This window comes from Gigantopelta aegis, chromosome 6 (assembly GCF_016097555.1).
Source record: "Gigantopelta aegis isolate Gae_Host chromosome 6, Gae_host_genome, whole genome shotgun sequence".
Lineage (NCBI taxonomy): Eukaryota > Metazoa > Mollusca > Gastropoda > Neomphalida > Peltospiridae > Gigantopelta > Gigantopelta aegis.
Genome location: NC_054704.1, coordinates 541,089 through 565,770, shown reverse-complemented (window position 1 = coordinate 565,770; position 24,682 = coordinate 541,089). Strand labels below are relative to the sequence as shown.

Genomic DNA, 24,682 nt, shown 5'->3' with positions numbered 1-24,682 from the left:
TGAAGTAATCTGGTAGCCAGAAAGAGTAATGCCGATAATGAAAAATGAAATACTTAATAGTTTAAACACAAAAATAAAATTACCAAAGAATGAAAATGTCCTTGGTCATGATCAGATTTAACCCTTGAAGCATGTCCGTTTCATACATCTAGGTGATGCTTTGATGAAAGCCGAGGTCAGTTTCATACATCTAGGTAATGTTTTGATGAAAGCCGAGGTCAGTTTCATACATCAAGGTAATGCCGAGGTTCGGGTATTACTAAGTTGGGTGTGAACAGATTCTTGGAAATGAACCTGATCGACACCAAAATCTTCTCACTGATTGGTTGATTAGCGAGCCAGCAGCACGAATGAACCAGGTTTTCTTTTTAGTTTTTAAAGTGATGCCACTAAAACAAACCGGTGGTGGTTAAGCCATCGGACTACAGGGTTTGTAACCCGGTACTGGCTCCAACCCACTACTCCCTCTTCTCTCTCTCACTAACCCACTGTCCTGGACAGAGAAACCAGATAGCTGAGGTGTGTGCCCATGACAGCATACTTGAAGCTTAATTGGATATAAGCTCGAAAATAAGTTGAAATGAACTCAAACTAAAAACTAAATCCGTTTTTTTTGACAATGCCTTGAAATATTGAGCTGAAATTTTGTGTATAGCTTTATCATGTTCTGTTATAGATCAGTTTAACTTTTGTGGAGATTTACCCATTTTTGACAGAGTTATGGCCCTTGATTGTAGGAGATTCAAACATTTGTTTTCCAGACTTGTTTTCTTTCTTTGCAACGCACTGAAATGTTGTGTATAGCTTTATCATGTACTGTTACAGACCAAGTTTAAGTTACATGGCGATTTACCCATTTTCACAGAATTATGACATTTAGGAGATATGCAAATTTGTTGGGCCTGGTAGGAGACATGTATTGCTTTAGCAGTACTCTCCGAATGCTTGTTTTGGATTGTGACCCATCACAAAGCTTTGAAGACCAGATACCCATACTTGGTTGTACCAACCATTAAACTCTTAAATGGAGAATCTTTGCTAAAGATAATACACGAGTAACAACACTGATCAACCTCTGTGATATTTATTTACTAAGCACGTCTTCACTGGCTTGCTGCACCATGTTCTAGATGTCAATTGAAATGGTTTTATTTGGACAATAATTTTGTGACATATTTTTGCAGCAGTCAAAGAAAGTTCTCAAAATATTGCTTCAATAGTTCTGTCAAAATTCTGTTCAGTGTTTCGCCGAATATTTGCAAAATGTTCAAGAAGTATTTTGCCGAGTGTTTCCAAGATGTTCTAGAAGTATTTCTGCAGTGGTTCGCCGAGTGTTTTCTCCATGTCTGCAATCACAGCCTGACAGCGCTTCTCCACATCCTCGTTATCATCTGGTGAAGTAAAACAGTTTGATATTAACCTCAAACACTGTCATGTTACATCATTTTTTATTACACATTTTATTATTTTGATTGAAATAACTGGACTTTTAAAATATTTTTGCCCACGAGAGAAATAAGGAGTGTACACCAACCTTCCATTAATTCTGCCAAGAACGGAATGGTTTCTGGTAAGAGGGACATGAAGTCTTCTCCTAGTTTCTTGTTGAAGGCGTCGATCACATCCAGGGCTGCAAGACGAATCTGATGAAAGAGAATCGGTCGGCTTTTACTCTCATTTTGATTTGCTAACAAAAATTAGCCATCACATTTAAAAAGCAGGAGGTTCCAAACTGCTAACCATGTTGTTTGTTGAGCAATCATTAGCAGCTATTAGGTGCTCATTTTAGAGCCACAACATTTAATCTTGGAGGTTAACTTTAAAATAAAACTATGAACCATGAGCTTTACAGTTTAAATGTTACTGTATAGTTTACATTCCCAATAATGAGTCAAAAGTGTTATTCCTACATTAGCTTTCATGTAAATGTCTTTCCTTGGGTGTGGCCCTTCATGTTTTGAGCAGGATCTGGTAACTGAGTTAAAGAGGTCTTACCTTGGGTGTGGCCCTTCATGTTTTGAGCAGGATCTGGTAACTGAGTTAAAGAGGTCTTTCCTTGGGTGTGGCCCTTCATGTTTTGAGCAGGATCTGGTAACTGAGTTAAAGAGGTCTTACCTTGGGTGTGGCCCTTCATGTTTTGAGCAGGATCTGGTAACTGAGTTAAAGAGGTCTTTCCTTGGGTGTGGCCCTTCATGTTTTGAGCAGGATCTGGTAACTGAGTTAAAGAGGTCTTACCTTGGGTGTGGCCCTTCATGTTTTGAGCAGGATCTGGTAACTGAGTTAAAGAGGTCTTTCCTTGGGTGTGGCCCTTCTTGTTTTGAGCAGGATCTGGTAACTGAGTTAAAGAGGTCTTTCCTTGGGTGTGGCCCTTCTTGTTTTGAGCAGGATCTGGTAATTGAGTTAAAGAGGTCTTTCCTTGGGTGTGGCCCTTCTTGTTTTGAGCAGGATCTGGTAATTGAGTTAAAGAGGTCTTTCCTTGGGTGTGGCCCTTCTTGTTTTGAGCAGGATCTGGTAATTGAGTTAAAGAGGTCTTACCTTGGGTGTGGCACTTCTTGTTTTCAGCAGGATCTGGTAATTGAGTGAGCGCCACAGTGAGTCGTCCTGCGCCGCGACCGCGAACTGAGTGATACACGGGACGAGGTGCTGCGAGATTCTCTCCTCAAACCGAGGCTGTGTATTCTCGATCTGAAACATGGACATTAAGATTTAAAATACGAGTGTGTGTTCTCGATCTGAAACATGGACATTAAGATTTAAAATATGAGTGCATGTTCTCGATCTGAAACATGGACATTATGATTTAAAATAAGTCTCTATATGTTCTCGATCTGAAACATGGACATTATTTAAAATATGAGTCTGCATGTTCTCGATCTGAAACATGGACATTATGATTTAAAATAAGTGTGTTCTCGATCTGAAACATGGAGATTAAGATTTAAAACACGAGTCGCTGCGTGTTCTCGATCTGAAACATGGACATTAAGATTTCAAATAAGAGTGTGTTCTCGATCTGAAACATGGACATTATGATGTAAAATAAGTGTCTGCATGTTCTCGATCTGAAACATGGTCATTAAGATTTAAAATAAGAGTGCATGTTCTCGATCTGAAACATGGACATGATTTAAAATAAGTGTGTTCTCGATCTGAAACATGGACATTCAGATTTAAAATAAGTCTATATGTTCTCGATCTGAAACATGGAGATTAAGATTTAAAACACGAGTCTCTGCGTGTTCTCGATCTGAAACATGGACATTAAGATTTAAAATAAGAGTGTGTTCTCGATCTGAAACATGGACATTAAAATACGAGTGTGTGTTCTCGATCTGAAACATGGACATTAAGATTTAAAATAGGAGTGTGTGTTCTTGATCTGAAACATGGACATTATGATTTAAAATAAGAGTGTGTGTTCTTGATCTGAAACATGGACATTAAGATTTAAAATAAGAGTGTTCTCGATCTGAAACATGGACATTAAGATTTAAAATAAGAGTGTGTGTTCTCGATCTGAAACATGGACATTAAGATTTAAAATAAGAGTGTGTTCTCGATCTGAAACATGGACATTAAAATACGAGTGTGTGTTCTCGATCTGAAACATGGACATTAAGATTTAAAATAGGAGTGTGTGTTCTTGATCTGAAACATGGACATTATGATTTAAAATAAGAGTGTGTGTTCTTGATCTGAAACATGGACATTAAGATTTAAAATAAGAGTGTGTGTTCTCGATCTGAAACATGGACATTAAGATTTAAAATAAGAGTGTTCTCGATCTGAAACATGGACATTAAGATTTAAAATAAGAGTGTGTGTTCTCGATCTGAAACATGGACATTAAGATTTAAGAGTGCATGTTCTCGATCTAAAACGTGGACATTAAGATTTAAAATACGAGTCTGTGTGTTCTTGATCTGAAACATGGACATTAAGATTTAAAATAAGTGTGTTCTCGATCTGAAACATGGACATTATGATTTAAAATATGAGTGTGTGTGTTCTCGATCTGAAACATGGACATTAAGATTTAATTAAGTCTCTGTCATCAGCAGCACAAGTAGGGGAGGAAGAAGCAATGGAGCCCCAACTGATGATTATCCATCCCCCCCATGACATGCTGACCGGGTTGCAAGTAATGGATTGAATGAAAGTTGACGTGACTGACCTGGTTATATAAAACGGATTGATCAAGAGATAATTTGACTGACATGGTCATATAAAATAGACTGACTGAGAGTCAACATGACTGACCTGGTTGTATGTAATGGATTATTGAGAGTTGAGACTGACCTGGTTGTATGTAATGGGTTATTGAGAGTTGAGACTGACCTGGTTGTATGTAATGGATTATTGCGAGCTGACGTGACTGACCTGGTCGACGAGGTGCTGCATGAGACTGTCGAAGCGCTCCTTGTTGACGAATCCCTCGCTGTCGTACAGGAAACACTTGTACAGACAGTCGACAATGCAGGTCACCAGCAGACAACTCTTGTGTCGGGCTACTTTACCAGGGCCAAAGTATTTAGTATCTGAAATACAAGGAACATGAGTTAAAAGCTTGTATCAGTTAACACAGAGACTGTCTGCACCAACACATTCAGCTCCTACAAGTAGTCACACGGATTACCGGACTTAAAACAGGGCCGGAACATAGCCCAGTGGTAAAGCGATCATCTGATGCATGGACGGCCTAGGATCGATCCCTGTCAGCCGACACTTGCTATCACAAGCTATTTTGCTAACATTGAACATTATTGTTGGGACTGTTTATTTATCAAACTACTGATAAGAAGATTGTGTCTATTAGCTCAGTGAATAAAGTACTAGCTCAGTGAATAAAGTATTAGCTCAGTGAATAAAGTACTAGCTCAGTGAATAAAGTACTAGCTCAGTGAATAAAGTACTAGCTCAGTGAATAAAGTACATTTCGGGACACATTAAACGTACAGATCTCCAGGCAATAGTTTTAGTAGCCATTTATGTCTTTAACACAGTGGTAAGCACAACACTATAAAACCTATTCTATAATGTCACTTTATAAAACCTATTCTATATGTGCCTCTATAAAACATGTTCTATACGTGACTAAAACATGTTCTATACGTGACTATACAAAATGTTCTATACGTGACTATAAAACATGTTCTATACGTGACTATAAAACATGTTCTATACGTGACTAAAACATGTTCTATACGTGACTATAAAACATGTTCTATACGTGACTATAAAACATGTTCTATACGTGACTATAAAACCTATTCTATATGTGCCTCTATAAAACATGTTCTATACGTGACTATACATGTTCTATACGTGACTATAAAACATGTTCTATACGTGACTATAAAACATGTTCTATACGTGACTATAAAACATGTTCTATACGTGACTATAAAACATGTTCTATACGTGACTATAAAACCTGTTCTATACGTGACTATAAAACCTGTTCTATATGTGCCTCTATAAAACATGTTCTATACGTGACTATAAAACATGTTCTATACGTGACTATAAAACATGTTCTATACGTGACTATAAAACATGTTCTATACGTGACTATAAAACATGTTCTATACGTGACTATAAAACATGTTCTATACGTGACTATAAAACCTATTCTATATGTGCCTCTATAAAACATGTTCTATACGTGACTATAAAACCTATTCTATATGTGCCTCTATAAAACATGTTCTATACGTGACTATAAAACCTATTCTATATGTGCCTCTATAAAACATGTTCTATACGTGACTATAAAACCTATTCTATATGTGCCTCTATAAAACATGTTCTATACGTGACTATAAAACATGTTCTATATGTGCCTCTATAAAACATGTTCTATACGTGACTATAAAACATGTTCTATACGTGACTATAAAACATGTTCTATACGTGACTATAAAACATGTTCTATACGTGACTATAAAACATGTTCTATACGTGCCTCTATAAAACATGTTCTATACGTGCCTCTATAAAACATGTTCTATACGTGCCTCTATAAAACATGTTCTATACGTGCCTCTATAAAACATGTTCTATACGTGACTATAAAACATGTTCTATACGTGACTATAAAACATGTTCTATACGTGACTATAAAACATGTTCTATACGTGCCTCTATAAAACATGTTCTATACGTGCCTCTATAAAACCTGTTCTATACGTGACTATAAAACATGTTCTATACGTGACTATAAAACATGTTCTATACGTGACTATAAAACATGTTCTATACGTGACTATAAAACATGTTCTATACGTGACTATAAAACATGTTCTATACGTGACTATAAAACATGTTCTATACGTGACTATAAAACATGTTCTATACGTGACTATAAAACATGTTCTATATGTGCCTCTATAAAACATGTTCTATACGTGACTATAAAACATGTTCTATACGTGACTATAAAACATGTTCTATATGTCATAGTGGTAACGGTTTTCACCATGTTTACTTTTCCCCATCCATTCTCAGCTGCAACTGAGACACGCAAAAGTACCATGCTGTATAAAGCTGTAAGGTAACAATTAAATCCACTAAAGACATTTTATGTTAGAAGATATTATCGGAAATGGGATATGCTGAACTTCTCAAATATCAAAGTTATCAAATATCGCACATATTAGCCATTCATTGTTCACACTTGCTGAAAATAAGAAATGCGTGAATATTTTTAGGACAATTTTCTTGGGTCAACTTATAAACAAGTCAATAATAAAAAACTGTGAAATTAGGGACTTGATTTAAAGTAAAGATTTTATCCCATCACTGTTTGTATTACTATAATGATGATGACAGATTACGGCAGGGTGATAAACTGGTCAGAAAACAGTTAACTTACTTTGCTTAATGGTACAATGTAGTCGAGTTAATCAATACTAAACATTTTTTTAGATGCATTATAACGTTGAATCATAGTCATTTCGTACCATCCATTTCATACCATACTGCCTGGTCACTTCATACTGTAGTCATTTCGTACCATTGTAAAAAGTCATTTCGTCAGTTGTACTGCATTTTTGCCAAAAACATAATGTTCATAATCTATTGGATGTAGAAACTAATGTTCAAGTATAAACAAAATAATTGCCATATTATTATTTTTGTTTGTTTGATGACACCACTAGAGTACATTGATTTATTAATCATCGGCTATTGGATGTCAAACATGTGGTCAGTTTGACAGTCACAGAGAGAAAACCTGCTACATTTTCCCATTAGTAGCAAGGAATCTTTTTATATGCACCATCCCACAGACAGTATAGCAATACCACGGCCTTTGATATATCAGTCGTGATGCACTGGCTGTGACGAGAAATAGCCCAATGGGCCCACTGACGGTGCCATTCTGAAAGGCAAAACTATCTCCCGGCTTGTGGCGATATTAACTGGCAAAACTATCTCCCGACTTGTGGCGATGTTAACTGGCAAAACTATCTCCCGGCTTGTGGCGATGTTAACTGGCAAAACTATCTCCCGGCTTGTGGCGATGTTAACTGGCAAAACTATCTCCCGACTTGTGGCGATGTTAACTGGCAAAACTATCTCCCGGCTTGTGGCGATGTTAACTGGCAAAACTATCTCCCGACTTGTGGCGATGTTAACTGGCAAAACTATCTCCCGGCTTGTGGCGATGTTAACTGGCAAAACTATCTCCCGACTTGTGGCGATGTTAACTGGCAAAACTATCTCCCGGCTTGTGGCGATGTTAACTGGCAAAACTATCTCCCGGCTTGTGGCGATGTTAACTGGCAAAACTATCTCCCGGCTTGTGGCGATGTTAACTGGCAAAACTATCTCCCGGCTTGTGGCGATGTTAACTGGCAAAACTATCTCCCGGCTTGTGGCGATATTAACTGGCAAAACTATCTCCCGACTTGTGGCGATGTTAACTGGCAAAACTATCTCCCGACTTGTGGCGATGTTAACTGGCAAAAACTATCTCCCGGCTTGTGGCGATGTTAACTGGCAAAAACTATCTCCCGGCTTGTGGCGATGTTAACTGGCAAAACTATCTCCCGGCTTGTGGCGATATTAACTGGCAAAACTATCTCCCGACTTGTGGCGATGTTAACTGGCAAAACTATCTCCCGACTTGTGGCGATGTTAACTGGCAAAAACTATCTCCCGGCTTGTGGCGATGTTAACTGGCAAAAACTATCTCCCGGCTTGTGGCGATGTTAACTGGCAAAAACTGGTCTGTATTTCAACCCCATGATATATATATATTTATGAATGAATTATTGCATACTGCATTGAAAATAAACCTAGAAACAGTGATTATTCCTAGTTGGTTTGGCTAATTGTCATCAATGTTTTTATCCATTTTCACCAAAGGTTATTTAAACAATTTTGTAGGTGATGGTAGGGACTATAGTTAGTTAAATATAATGCCCTAGTCCCACATACCCCACCCCAACACACCTGTTTTAGCTATGTTGTTGTCATCCAAAGTCTGTGCAGCATGCTTTATGATATGACCAGCAAACAAGGTAAACAGACTCTTCAATTTCCCAGCCAGTCTGCAAAGAAAAGCTGGTATTACATACACATGAAACAAAATGATCTACATATACTTGTAACTAACCACACTGTAAAATGGAGACACAATAAAATATACTGTCAATTATACAAATTATTTTTAACAATTTGCTTAGAACACTGCAAATAATTATGTCCAGAGCTTATCTCAAATAAAATAATCTAAATACTTTATTATGTTGACAGATAATAAACACTGAAGTAGTTACTGTTATTGATGCCAAGCATTAGCCGGTAAGAATAAATAGAAAAAATGCTTTATTCCCATTTGCCACAGTTTGAAAGTGGTTAAGAGACGTTTAGGTTATCTACGAGAATCTGCTGTAGACCTACCTGTTGGCAAGTTGGTAAAACACCAACACTCGATCTCGGCTTCCATCCTGTCTAGTCGCCCAGTCGAAAATCTAAAAGAAAAAACTCAATCATAATCATGTTAAAAGTTTGTTGCTTTTCCCAAATAAAGCCATCACACCCACTAAAAAAAATTACAATAATTATGAAATATTTTTGTTTTGTTAAGAATTGAACGTTATATTTTTGATGTTCATGCAATGATAAACACCAAAACCGTTTTACACATTGTATGAATGGCGTAGCGTGAAGCCGTTCATACATAAGTGTGTAAAATGGTTTTGGTGTTTATCATCGCATGAACGTCAAAAATATAACGTTCAATTCTTATAATTCGAAATGCATTAATTTTGCCATTATACAAAACTATATTTAAAATATCAATCAAACTCTATTCCACAATGATTTACAACTGTATCAAAACACAAATAAGGGAATTCCCTTAGAAAATTACCTTTGATTTTTCCGTCAAATCTCCAATTCATTATGATTTACATAAGGTTTTATAAATTTTAATTTTCTGAATCAAATGTGGATAACTGAACATCAACTGATAACGCAAAAATATCAAACGATAATTAAACATGTACAAAATAATTAAATTTCCATTACATTCATTACCACATAACACATTGGTCCAGACGTAGTAACAGGAGTTTGTTCAATTCTCGATAAACGTAAAAATTACGTTGTCAGGGAACGTCATATGTCATGTCATGTCATAGGGTTTTACATGCACATTCAGAACAAGCTGTTGTAGCGCACACCTGCCGTCCATGACAGGAAAGGTGGGGGGGGAGGGGAGAGGAGGGACCACCTGCACTGGCAGGTGCAAGGGAGCAAATCGGTAGCAGGCGGGTGGTGCTATGGAATTTGAATGGAGCAGTTAAATGCCAAAGAGAAAAGGGTGCGCAATTTTGATTGAGGGAATTTGGCGCAATTTTGAACGGTCGGTCGAAAGGTAAATGGCCGAGCTAATATAGGTTTTGATATCAGTGAATTGAGAGTAGCTCGTTGAACGTCATATCTCATGACGCCATGTTATACGGGCAAGTTGTCTTATTGAGTGTTATTGTTTATGGACCAAAAATAATTTAAAATAAAGTATGAAGTTTTAGTGTTATTCAGGTATGATTCAAATTTAATTACAAGTATTGTCTGTTATTTCTTTTACGTTCATCTGGGTATGAAAAAACAAATCATTCGCAAACTTATTTGAGAACGGCTTCACCGATTCACACAGTTAGTGGATGATTTTTTTTGTTCATGTCCCGATGAACGTAAAGGAAATAACAGAATCCTTAAATACCTTAAATAACATTGGTCTGAACGAAGCTTCCGACATCTTCATCACCATGGTGATCAGCGTCTTCATCACCGCAGCCTCTATTTCAGTGACCAGGGATAATTCAGCCTGAAACAACAAAAACGATAAAATGCATGTGTTTAGAATACTGCAGCCTCTATTGAAGTGACCAGGGATAATTCAGCCTGAAACAACAAAAACGATACAATGCATGTGTTTAGAATACTGCAGCCTCTATTGAAGCGACCAGGGATAATTCAGCCTGAAACAATAAAACTGTACAATGCATGTGTTTAGAATACTGCAGCCTCTATTGAAGCGACCAGGGATAATTCAGCCTGAAACAACAAAAACGATACAATGCATGTGTTTAGAATACTGCAGCCTCTATTGAAGTGACCAGGGATAATTCAGCCTGAAACAACAAAAACGATACAATGCATGTGTTTAGAATACTGCAGCCTCTATTGAAGTGACCAGGGATAATTCAGCCTGAAACAACAAAAACGATACAATGCATGTGTTTAGAATACTGCAGCCTCTATTGAAGTGACCAGGGATAATTCAGCCTGAAACAATAAAACTGTACAATGCATGTGTTTAGAATACTGCAGCCTCTATTGAAGCGACCAGGGATAATTCAGCCTGAAACAACAAAAACGATACAATGTATGTGTTTAGAATACTGCAGTCTCTATTGAAGTGACCAGGGATAATTCAGCCCGAAACAAACAAAAATGATACAAATACCTTGGTGTGTAGTTCTCTGAATGACAGTACAGGGTGTATACTACCAAATCAAATCCCATAGACGACAATAGTAACATATGTGGCTAAAACTCCTACCTGCAGCGTATCAATTGACATAAACACCACAGATATAAATACTACCACCCCTCACACTTAAAGTGAATCAGAAAAAATTGGGGGTCAAGCTACCCTAGTTCCTAGTTGACACATTGGTACTAGATGAAATAAAATGGCATATTTGTTTTACCCAGATGAAACTTATTACTTTTTACAACCAACACACTCACATTTATAACCAATCACAGGACTTGTGGTGTTCACTTCTCTATCAAAAGTTGGGTGCACCTCAACTTTGACCCAGCCGGAAGTTATTTGGTTTAGTACTACCTATAGTGAAGATTGTAAACACCCTGGTGTGTAGTTCTCTGAACGACAGTACAGTGAAGATTGTAAATACCTTGGTGTGTAGTTGTCTGAACGACAGTACAGTGAAGATTGTAAATACCTCGGTGTGTAGTTCTCTGAACGACAGTACAGTGAAGATTGTAAATACCTCGGTGTGTAGTTCTCTGAACGAGAGTCCAGTGAAAATTGTAAATACCTTGGTGTGTGTAGTTGTCTGAACGACAGTACAATGAAGACTGTAAATACCTTGGTGTGTAGTTCTCTGAACGACAGTACAGTGAAGATTGTAAATACCTTGGTGTGTAGTTCTCTGAACAACAGTACAGTGAAGATTGTAAATACCTCGGTGTGTAGTTCTCTGAACGACAGGGCGGTGAAGAAGAACGTCAGTAGCTGGTTGTAGAAACTGCCAAGATCTTCTTTCTTCATCGCTGTAATGTGCTCCTCCAGCAAGAGCAAAACACTCGGCACACACACCTTCAAATAAAACACCCACATATTCAAATAAAACACGGACACATTAAAATAAAACACACACACATCGAAATAAAACACATACACATTCAAATAAAACACACACACATTCAAATAAAACACACACACCTTGAAACAAAACATAGACCTTGAAATAAAACACACACACACACACACACAAACATGCACATTCAAATAAAACACACAAATCTTGAAATAAAACACACACCTTGAAATAAAACACACACACACACCTGATTTACAGCACCTCACACCAGTACACTCAACTACATCGTGGTCACAAGTAGCCAGCACCCTCAACTACATCGTGGTCACAAGTAGCCAGCACCCTCAACTACATCGTGGTCACAAGTAGCCAGCACCCTCAACTACATCGTGGTCACCAAGTAGCCAGCACCCTCAACTACATCGTGGTCACGAGTAGCCAGCACCCTCAACTACATCGTGGTCACGAGTAGCCAGCACCCTCAACTACATCGTGGTCACGAGTAGCCAGCACCCTCAACTACATCGTGGTCACAAGTAGCCAGCACCCTCAACTACATCGTGGTCACCAAGTAGCCAGCACCCTCAACTACATCGTGGTCACGAGTAGCCAGCACCCTCAACTACATCGTGGTCACGAGTAGCCAGCACCCTCAACTACATCGTGGTCACGAGTAGCCAGCACCTCAACTACATCGTGGTCACGAGTAGCCAGCACCCTCAACTACATCGTGGTCACAAGTAGCAGTCACGACCATAAAGTTTAACTAATCTTTTCAAGCAGTAATTTCCATAACATTAATGTACATTTTACCTGACAAGATAAATCTATCACTAAAAGTTAAAACCGGATGTTCCCATGTTACTTGTATTGTGTTGTTACCTGACAAGATAAATCTATCACTGAAAGTTAAAACCGGATGTTCCCATGTTACTTGTATTGTGTTGTTACCTGACAAGATAAATCTATCACTGAAAGTTAAAACCGGATGTTCCCATGTTACTTGTATTGTGTTGTTACCTGACAAGATAAATCTATCACTGAAAGTTAAAACCGGATGTTCCCATGTTACTTGTATTGTGTTGTTACCTGACAAGATAAATCTATCACTGAAAGTTAAAACCGGATGTTCCCATGTTACTTGTATTGTGTTGTTACCTGACAAGATAAATCTATCACTGAAAGTTAAAACCGGATGTTCCCATGTTACTTGTATTGTGTTGTTACCTGACAAGATAAATCTATCACTGAAAGTTAAAACCGGATGTTCCCATGTTACTTGTATTGTGTTGTTACCTGACAAGATAAATCTATCACTGAAAGTTAAAACCGGATGTTCCCATGTTACTTGTATTGTGTTGTTACCGGACAAGATAAATCTATCACTGAAAGTTAAAACCGGATGTTCCATGTTACTTGTATTGTGTTGTTACCGGACAAGATAAATCTATCACTGAAAGTTAAAACCGGATGTTCCCATGTTACTTGTATTGTGTTGTTACCGGACAAGATAAATCTATCACTGAAAGTTAAAACCGGATGTTCCCATGTTACTTGTATTGTGTTGTTACCGGACAAGATAAATCTATCACTGAAAGTTAAAACCGGATGTTCCCATGTTACTTGTATTGTGTTGTTACCTGACAAGATAAATCTGTGATTAGGAGTTTAAACAGGATATTCCCATGTTATCTGTATTGTGTCGTTTTAAATCGGATGTTCCCATGTTATTTGTATTGTGTTGTTACCTGACAAGATAAATCTGTGATTAGGAGTTTAAACAGGATATTCCCATGTTATCTGTATTGTGTCGTTTTAAACCGGATGTTCCCATGTTATTTGTATTGTGTTGTTTTAAACCGGATGTTCCTGTGTTATCTGTATTGTGTTGATACCTGAGAAGATAAATCGGTGATTAGGAGTAAAACTGTATGTTCCCATGTTATCTGTATTGCATGGCTGTTAACAAAAGTAAAATTTCAAGGTACAGGGCATTGCCCTGGTTGGGGGTTTAGATGGCGGATGTCAGTGCCATGATTATATCACCATTCAAAATGGTTGTATTTTATATGACAATTGTAGTCCACTTAAACATCTATTTCTCCCAACCCAAACCGTTTTTTTTTTTTTTTAATTGGACAAAAACATCAATTTAATGGGTCCTGCAGTGAACCTATATTAATAAAAATAGTTCTATTAGGCTGACATTTGCTGGGGTGTTCTTTCATAAGCTACGGGCATTTTTTTAAAGTTTGCATTATTACTTGATATTATTTATTTAGGCTTGACCGCCAGCTAATGGACGACAAATCAAATATTCAAATACATTTACATCGGGTATAGTCTTATTGCAAATTCATTATGGTCGTTAAAAATTGGGGTAAAAGCCAATGTCTGATACTGCATTATGCTAACGTTGAATAGTCCTCTGTTGATCTCTGTGTTCATTTAACAATACGTAACGCAAAATCTTGCAGTTTTAATACCCCTCTCGCTCGTGTAACGTTTTGTGACCGTGTCATATTTTACTTTGGGGTCTTTAGTAATACATATATGTTAAAATAAAACAGCAATGACTGGTTGCATACTTTATTAATTAACATTACGTTGCACAATAACACCCCCCCAAAAACCACAAAAAACCCACGTTTTGTCACACATCCCATAATTCCTACTCTCCTTAGTGCACGTTGCTTAATTCTCGAATGACCCCATTATTCAATCGTAAATAATAAAGAAGTAACATACCGCTGGTCGGTAAATGTTAATTTTTTACCAGATCAATTTTATTTTAAAGTTTCAATATCTATAATACGCAATCTAATAATCTCCCAGCAGAACTATTACATTGTAACAGTGTTCAAACTCGCACATACTGTTCGTCACATGGTGTGACATCGGGTACGGCTATTACTTCAAAGGGAGTGTGTAGCACATTTAAATTTGGGTTTTTTTTTCACTTAATTTACAACTACTGTAGTAACTGTTGTTGGTTTTTTTGGGTGTTTGTTTGTGTTTGTGTGTTTTTTTGTTTTTGTTTTTAGGGGGGGGGGGTGTTTGGGGGGGGGGTAATTACAAAAACCGTACCAAACATGATTTAAAAAATAAAATAATTAATAATAATAAAATATCTCGGAAAAAAGTACAAAACATATGTACACACCTTTTTACAAAATAAGATCGTCTGCTTAAAACAGCACAGCAAATGGTAGTGCAGGATGCACATTAAGTCAATACTTTTACTTTCTACGTCTGTTCGGACTAAGTAAATAGCGATAGATCCCAAATATGTGTTAACGCAAATGGATGGATTAAAACAAAAAGTTGTATTCTTCTACCCAAAATATATTATATCAGACAATGTAGGCATTATTACTAAAAACTATGATACAACAGACTGTATCACAACAGGATACACCTAATTTGCATATCCAGGTCAGAGTTGTTCGTCACGTGTTCGTAATCGATCGGAAAACCAAAACGAAACTTTTTTCGATGTCAGTTTTTTTTTAAATATACAATTTTTTATGAGTTCAAGTGTCCACGATAAGAGCAACTTTGGGAATCTTTATTGGGAAACTATTGGGTCGAAGGGTCTAATTGGGGAAAAGTTTGATATTGGATTGGGAATTTACATCACTTGCCCCAAAATGTATGGTAGATTATACCCTGGGATGGGTCCCTAAAGGGGGTCAGTGGGGCAAAGACAACGTCCGATGCGATCGGGTTGACATTACGGAAACCGAAAACGGCCGAAGTGATTCTCATTTAAAAAAAAAAAAAAAAAAAAAAAAAAAACCCTGACTGAAAAATTATTTCCACAATTTCTCTGATGACGGAAATCCGTCTCACGACGGACAGTTAACAGCCATGGTATTGTGACTACTGGATTACTTTTTAACAAAAACCACGTTGATAATTTTTACTGACATATATTCACTTAAATATTTTATAAATACATGAAATAAAGTTCATATATGAATCGTTAAGTATTATTTTCGTGGGTTTTTGTAATTTTTATAATTTTTAAATCAGTTAATGGTGATTAAAATTAGGCAAAAAATTGAAAAATTCGCGTTTAATTACGTGCATTTGTGGCCAGCTGTCCAGTATTTATATCCATTATTCCCGATAACAGTGGTTTTCTGACCACATTTTTTTTTAAAACCCTAATTACGATTCATATTGCAATATTTGGTGATTTTCGTTGTTGGTAAAACTATCACATTTATTATCAAATTAGATGTCGCAATCAGCTATCGATCCCTGAAAATGACTGCGACGTGCCACCATTTTTATCAAGCAAAAATACTTGCCGAAAACTAATTGCAAAAATTTAAATAAAAGCCACCATTTTGAAAAAATTTCTTTTTCTTTCATTATATTTCCATTTCCAAAATGGCGGGAAATATGAATTGGGGAATGCACTGTATGTCGACTGACGTGATGTCGGGCGAGATATCTCACCTGCAGTAGTCAGAAGGTTAAAAGAGTTTAAACCAGATATTCCCATGTTATCTGTATTATGTTGTTTTAAACTGGATGTTCCAGTGTTCTCTGTATTGTGTTGTTTTAAACCAGATGTTCCCGTGTTATCTGTATTGTGTTGTTTTAAACTGGATGTTCCCGTGTTATCTGTATTATGTTGTTTTAAATCGGATGTTCCCGTGTTATCTGTATTGTGTTTTTTTAAACCGGATGTTCCCATGTTATCTGTATTGTGTTGTTTTAAACCAGATGTTCCTGTGTTATCTGTATTGTGTTGTTTTAAACTGGATGTTCCTTTTTTTATCTGTATTGTGTTGTTTTAAACTGGATGTTCCTGTGTTATCTGTATTGTGTTGTTTTAAACCGGATGTTCCTGTGTTATCTGTATTGTGTTGTTTTAAACCGGATGTTCCCATTTTATCTGTATTGTGTTGTTTTAAACTGGATGTTCCAGTGTTATCTTTATTGTGTTGTTTTAAACCGGATGTTCCTGTGTTATCTGTATTGTGTTGTTACCTGCATGTTATCCGCAGCGTCGTCGTAACACGATATTACAGTTGGCAACAACACTCGAGTGGGAATCACTGTGGCAAGTGTGTGTCTGAAAACACCAAACAATCAAACTTCAACATTCATATGATAATGAAATTGTAACATCACATAAAATATTTAATCACTTATTCTTATAATTAAATTTAAACATCAAGTACAATATTCAAACTTCAATATCAAGCAAAGCAACTAAAATTCAACATCAAGAACATCAATCAAAGGTTAATACCAAGCACAATAATCAAACTTCAGTGTCATGTACAACAAACTTCAATATCAGGAAAAATAATTAAACTTCAATATGATGTGCAATAATCAAACTTCAATGTCATGTACAACAAACTTCAATATCAGGAACAATAATTAAACTTCAGTATGATGTGCAATAATCAAACTTCAGTATGATGTGCAATAATCAAACTTCAGTGTCATGTACAACAAACTTCAATATCAGGAAAAATAATTAAACTTCAATATGATGTGCAATAATCAAACTTCAATGTCATGTACAACAAACTTCAATATCAGGAACAATAATTAAACTTCAGTATGATGTGCAATAATCAAACTTCAGTATGATGTGCAATAATCAAACTTCAATATGATGTGCAATAATCAAACTTCAATGTCATCTACAACAAACTTCAATATCAGGAACACTAATTAAACTTCAACATGATGTGCAATAATTAAACTTCAATATGATGTGTAATAATCAAACTTCAATGTCATGTACAACAAACTTCAATATCAGGAACAATAATTAAACTTCAATATGATGTGCAATAATCAAATTTCAATATGATGTGCAATAATTAAACTTCAATATGATGTGCAATAATCAAACTTCAATATGATGTGCAATAATCAAACTTCAATGCTATAAACTTAACCAATATAATCCTGGAATTGTAAACTACGTATATCTGTCATTTCTATTTTGTGGTCAGCAGTTTGGTTTACTTATTCACTTTAGAACATGTTCTTGATTATTATAAATCTCACCTGATTTGTGTTGATTATTATAAATCTCACCTGATTTGTGTTGATTATTATAAATCTCACCTGATTTGTGTTGATTATTATAAATCTCACCTGATTTGTGTTGATTATTATAAATCTCAACTGATTCGTGTTGATTATTATAAATCTCACCTGATTTCTGTTGATTATTATAAATCTCACCTGATTCATGTTGATTATTATAAATCTCACCTGATTCATGTTGACAGGCCTTTCCCCAGGATTTTTTTAAGGCACTTACATTTTTAGCATCAGTATAACACAAATCAAGCCAAAATAAGTAGTGGGTTGAAAACAGTTAAGTGTTTGCCTTCAATCCAGCTAATCATGCTCTTTTTTAAAAGTAACCCATGAATTCCCCACCCCAATAATTTCATAATTTGTGCCATGTTGTTGATGTTGATTTCAGCGTCATGTTAAATGCTTGTTGCGATTTCTGCTTGTAAAATACCTAGGCTAAGAATGCCGACTTCACAGTATATTCCATTTATATATTTATATATAAAACGTTAATAAAAAAACATTTTGCGGTCTTTTTAATAATCCAGCTAACTTATTAAGTGTCGTACAAATATATATATATCTAACATTATCTAACAAATATGATTATTGTAAGCTAATTCAGTGTACGTTTAACTGCAATTTGTATAAATACTGCATGTTCATTTCCCACGATCGCGATCTCTCGACCATAGGTACAAAATTAATAAAGACAAAGGAAATAAATTGATGATGATAACTAGTTTAACGTGCCCACATACCACTAGGGTTTCGAACACGCCCATCCCGAGTCAGGATGATGATGATAACTAGTTTAACGTGCCCACATACCACTAGGGTTTCCAACACGCCCATCCCGAGTCAGGATGATGATGATAACTAGTTTAACGTGCCCACATACCACTAGGGTTTCCAACACGCCCATCCCGAGTCAGGATGATGATGATAACTAGTTTAACGTGCCCACATACCACTAGGGTTTCCAACACGCCCATCCCGAGTCAGGATGATGATGATAACTAGTTTAACGTGCCCACATACCACTAGGGTTTCCAACACGCCCATCCCGAGTCAGGATGATGATGATAACTAGTTTAACGTGCCCACATACCACTAGGGTTTCCAACACGCCCATCCCGAGTCAGGATGATGATGATAACTAGTTTAACGTGCCCACATACCACTAGGGTTTCCAACACGCCCATCCCGAGTCAGGATGATGATGATAACTAGTTTAACGTGCCCACATACCACTAGGGTTTCCAACACGCCCATCCCGAGTCAGGATGATGATGATAACTAGTTTAACGTGCCCAGATACCACTAGGGTTTCCAACACGCCCATCCCGAGTCAGGATGATGATGATAACTAGTTTAACGTGCCCACATACCACTAGGGTTTCCAACACGCCCATCCCGAGTCAGGATGATGATGATAACTAGTTTAACGTGCCCACATACCACTAGGGTTTCCAACACGCCCATCCCGAGTCAGGATGATGATGATAACTAGTTTAACGTGCCCACATACCACTAGGGTTTCCAACACGCCCATCCCGAGTCAGGATGATGATGATAACTAGTTTAACGTGCCCACATACCACTAGGGTTTCCAACACGCCCATCCCGAGTCAGGATGATGATGATAACTAGTTTAACGTGCCCATGTACCACTAGGGTTTCCAACACGCCCATCCCGAGTCAGGATGATGATGATAACTAGTTTAACGTGCCCACATACCACTAGGGTTTCCAACACGCCCATCCTGAGTCAGGATGATGATGATAACTAGTTTAACGTGCCCACATACCACTAGGGTTTCCAACACGCCCATCCCGAGTCAGGATGATGATGATAACTAGTTTAACGTGCCCACATACCACTAGGGTTTCCAACACGCCCATCCCGAGTCAGGATGATGATGATAACTAGTTTAACGTGCCCACATACCACTAGGGTTTCCAACACGCCCATCCCGAGTCAGGATGATGATGATAACTAGTTTAACGTGCCCACATACCACTAGGGTTTCCAACACGCCCATCCCGAGTCAGGATGATGATGATAACTAGTTTAACGTGCCCACATACCACTAGGGTTTCCAACACGCCCATCCCGAGTCAGGATGATGATGATAACTAGTTTAACGTGCCCACATACCACTAGGGTTTCCAACACGCCCATCCCGAGTCAGGATGATGATGATAACTAGTTTAACGTGCCCACGTACCACTAGGGTTTCGAACACGCCCATCCCGAGTCAGGATGATGATGATAACTAGTTTAACGTGCCGACGTACCACTAGGGTTTCGAACACGCCCATCCCGAGTCAGGATGATGATGATAACTAGTTTAACGTGCCCATGTACCACTAGGGTTTCCAACACGCCCATCCCGAGTCAGGATGATGATGATAACTAGTTTAACGTGCCCATGTACCACTAGGGTTTCGAACACGCCCATCCCGAGTCAGGATGATGATGATAACTAGTTTAACGTGCCCATGTACCACTAGGGTTTCGAACACGCCCATCCCGAGTCAGGATGATGATGATAACTAGTTTAACGTGCCCATGTACCACTAGGGTTTCGAACACGCCCATCCCGAGTCAGGATGATGATGATAACTAGTTTAACGTGCCCATGTACCACTAGGGTTTCGAACACGCCCATCCCGAGTCAGGATGATGATGATAACTAGTTTAACGTGCCCACATACCACTAGGGTTTCCAACACGCCCATCCCGAGTCAGGATGATGATGATAACTAGTTTAACGTGCCCACATACCACTAGGGTTTCGAACACGCCCATCCCGAGTCCGACCTCCAATAAGATCGGTGGCCTGACTCGGGATGGAGGGGGGGTTGAAAATGGGCAGAATTTTGAAAATAGCAATTAGTAAAAAGGTTAATAGAATAAATAAAAGCCAAAAAGAAAAAAGAATTGACTGCTCGGCCGAATATTTATATAATTTGGAGCATTTTAGAAGGACAGTCCAAAATTAAATAAGAGAAAGAAGAGAGGATCGGACTATTTAATAATATTACAAAAAAGAAGTAATTTTGACATAAAATTTTGAACGCAGATCTAAACGTTTAAAGTCCGATCGATATATCCACGCGAGTGGGCTCGTTAAGGCCGTTTGGGTGCACAGCTTAAAGGGACGAGATGGGTTGCATCCCGTCAAGAAAACCCCTAGATTGACAGTCGATAGACGTTGAAGGTGTAGTGCTGTGCTGAAATACAGATCTTGAGAAGCCGGATCCGTCTGAACGAGTAGAGTATCAGACTAGGGTATAGTCCAGTCGACATGGGTTGGTATAGTGGTGCGGACGGGCCCGACTCCGGAGGATACGAAATGGTATCATTATAAAGCAATGTAAAGTCTAGAAAAAGAGTAGTAGGGGCCGACCCTGCTTCCTATTTCTTCTTAGAGTGGGGCGGTCAATCTTCCAGTGCTGGTAGGACAGACTCGGACATGTAGAGACTAAATGCGAACAACCGTGGCGTTCTGCAGAATGGTCGTGATACGAGTCACGAAAAAACAAGTCAACATAGTCAGACGGAGAAATGACGTGGAGGCGAGGAATCTCGCTGAAAAAGAATCCAACCTGGTGGTGCAGACTGTCGAAACGAGGACCCCCAAGTCGAGCACACGAAAGCACGTGCAGTGTGCACAAGCGAAACAAACACGTCTTACCGCGTGGAGCTCCAGACTGGGAATTAAATTAAACTGCCGTTATGTATTCATTGATGCAAACAACTATTGTTTTTCTATAAATTTAAATCAAGATTTACTTCTGTGTAATCGTATTGTTCAGTGTCCGCAATGAAGCCTCTTGACACGTGGGTGTCAGCTGACTCTGAAGCGGGACGTATATTCGCGTCGAGAGCTTTCATCGATTCAGCCAATGAACGTTCTTCCTAATGTTTGCGAACTATTTGTTTTTTATTACTTTGGTTCAAAGACTTTACAAAGTTAAAATAACAAGTTACAGATCTTCCAAACATTGAATTACCATCACATTGCTGTCATACATGTCGAATGCATGCGGTTAAAATTAATAACAGTGATTATTAAAATAAACAAACATCATAAGGCCTACGCTGTATTCTGAATTTTCTCGTTACCGGTCGCGAGATCGCTATTAAGCTAATTGAATATTTGGTATTATTATTATGTTTGAGCTGTCGAATAGATTAGGTAACAGTTTGTTCACATCAGAAGATAGGAAATGGTTTAGCCAAAATTTTAGCCACTTGCAAATTTTATTAGCCTTTTTTTTTTTATATAATTTTTAATTAACCAATGGCTAATCTGGCTACCGACAGCGCGAGCCTTGGATGTTTTCAGTGTGTGGGAGTTTTTGGAAGGGGGTGTTAGGATAGAAATGATTGATTGCCAACTTAACTGTACTTTTAAAAAGTGCTTCGTTTATTCAGTTAAATGGTACAGTTGATTCTGTCAATGGGCATCTTCTTTGATCGGCCTTGAAGCTTGATTGCTCGGCACGGGAATCCGGTTACGCGCAAGCGCCTTCCTGACGGATTAGCGGTCCCAGTAGATGTGGTAAAATTACTAAACACCAGTTGTGAGCAGACGACTGGTCCATTGTTAGGTATTTAGGAAGTGTTTTACCTGTCATAGTAATTAGGTGTGCTTGATATACTGGTACACAAGTTGTTTGCAAGAGGTAGTCGACTGCCACGCTCGTACTTGTGAAAATTGTTTTTCTAAAGCACTTCAAATCAAGGTGTAGCGGCAATTGATTTAAGGCGCTTCCACGCCGTCAAAGCGCTTACTTTACTGACCAAGGCGTGTCGGGCCGTTACGCCTAACGGCCCTGGGGAAACCCTTGGTTGATTATTATAAATCTCACCTGATTTGTGTTGATTATTATAAATCTCACCTGATTCGTGTTGATTATTATAAATCTCACCTGATTTGTGTTGATTGTTATAAATCTCACCCGATTCGTGCTGATTGTTATAAATCTCAACTGATTCGCATTGATTTTATAAATCTCAACTGATTCGTGTTGATTGTTATAAATCTCACCCGATTCGAGCTGATTGTTATAAATCTCAACTGAATCGCATTGATTTTATAAATGTCAACTGATTTGTGTTGATTGTTATAAATCTCAACTGATTCATGTTGTTTGTTATAAATCTCAACTGATTCGCATTGATTTTATCAATCTCAACTGATTCATGTTGATTATTATAAATCTCACCTGATTCATGTTGATTATTATAAATCTCACCTGATTTGTGTTGATTATTATAAATCTCAACTGATTCGTGTTGATTATTATAAATCTCACCTGATTCGTGTAGATTATTATAAATATCAACTGATTCGTGTTGATTATTATAAATCTCACCTGATTCATGTTATTATAAATCTCACCTGATTCATGTTGATTATTATAAATCTCACCTGATTTGCATTGAATATAAATCTCAACTGATTCGCATTGATTATTATAAATCTCAACCGATTCATGTTGATTATTATAAATCTCAAGTGATTCGCATTAATTATTATAAATCTCAAGTGATTCGCATTGATTATTATAAATCTCAACTGATTCGCATTGATTTTATAAATCTCAACTGATTCATGTTGATTATTATAAATCTGACCTGATTCATGTTATTATAAATCTCACCTGATTTATGTTGATTGTTATAATTTCACCTGATTTGTCTTGATTATTATAAATCTCACCTAATTCGTGTCCTTTATTACTATAAATCTCACCTTATTGCCTTCAATCTCTGTTGTACTTGCGGCTTCTGGGGAATTCCCCTTTCAGGTGACAAATTACAACACACCTGAAACAAATATTTGTTAAATTATAAACTAACAAATACTTGTGATGTAATTAAGAATACAGAACACAATTATGTGTTTTGTTATGTAGACACTGATCTAGTTACATTACACGTCTTCTTATACTGATCTAGTTACATTACACGTCTTCTTATACTGATCTAGTTACATTACACGTCTTCTTAGACTGGTCTCGATAAATTACTTGTTTTATTATGTAGACACTGATCTAGTTACATTACACGTCTTCTTACACTGGTCTCGATAAATTACTTGTTTTATTATGTAGACACTGATCTAGTTACATTACACGTCTTCTTACACTGGACTCGATAAATTACTTGTTTTATTATATAGACACTGATCTAGTTACATTACACGTCTTCTTATACTGATCTAGTTACATTACACGTCTTCTTATACTGATCTAGTTACATTACACATCTTCTTAGATTGGTCTCGATAAATTACTTGTTTTATTATGTAGACACTGATCTAGTTACATTACACGTCTTCTTATACTGATCTAGTTACATTACACGTCTTCTTACACTGGTCTCGATAAATTACTTGTTTTATTATGTAGACACTGATCTAGTTACATTACACGTCTTCTTACACTGGTCTCGATAAATTACTTGTTTTATTATGTAGACACTGATCTAGTTACATTACACGTCTTCTTACACTGGTCTCGATAAATTACTTGTTTTATTATGTAGACACTGATCTAGTTACATTACACGTCTTCTTACACTGGTCTCGATAAATTACTTGTTTTATTATGTAGACACTGATCTAGTTACATTACACGTCTTCTTATACTGATCTAGTTACATTACACATCTTCTTAGATTGGTCTCGATAAATTACTTGTTTTATTATGTAGACACTGATCCAGTTACATTA

General features: G+C 37.3%; 1 protein-coding gene across 2 annotated transcripts in view; it reads right to left on the bottom strand.

Annotated features, from left to right (window-relative positions):
- Window positions 1-1,070: 1,070 nt before the first annotated feature.
- Window positions 1,071-24,682, bottom strand: part of LOC121375033 (HEAT repeat-containing protein 1-like) — a 58,425-nt gene continuing 34,813 nt past the window's right edge. For both annotated transcript variants that reach the window (XM_041502240.1, XM_041502241.1), the window contains exons 9-18: window positions 23,702-23,775; window positions 16,872-16,956; window positions 11,729-11,863; window positions 10,235-10,339; window positions 8,908-8,978; window positions 8,458-8,555; window positions 4,381-4,538; window positions 2,536-2,685; window positions 1,535-1,643; window positions 1,071-1,391 (exon numbers count right to left, since the gene is read on the bottom strand). In XM_041502240.1, the coding sequence (XP_041358174.1) occupies window positions 1,303-1,391; window positions 1,535-1,643; window positions 2,536-2,685; window positions 4,381-4,538; window positions 8,458-8,555; window positions 8,908-8,978; window positions 10,235-10,339; window positions 11,729-11,863; window positions 16,872-16,956; window positions 23,702-23,775 (1,074 nt within the window). In that variant the 3' untranslated portion in view covers window positions 1,071-1,302. The remainder of the gene's footprint in view (window positions 1,392-1,534; window positions 1,644-2,535; window positions 2,686-4,380; window positions 4,539-8,457; window positions 8,556-8,907; window positions 8,979-10,234; window positions 10,340-11,728; window positions 11,864-16,871; window positions 16,957-23,701; window positions 23,776-24,682) is intronic.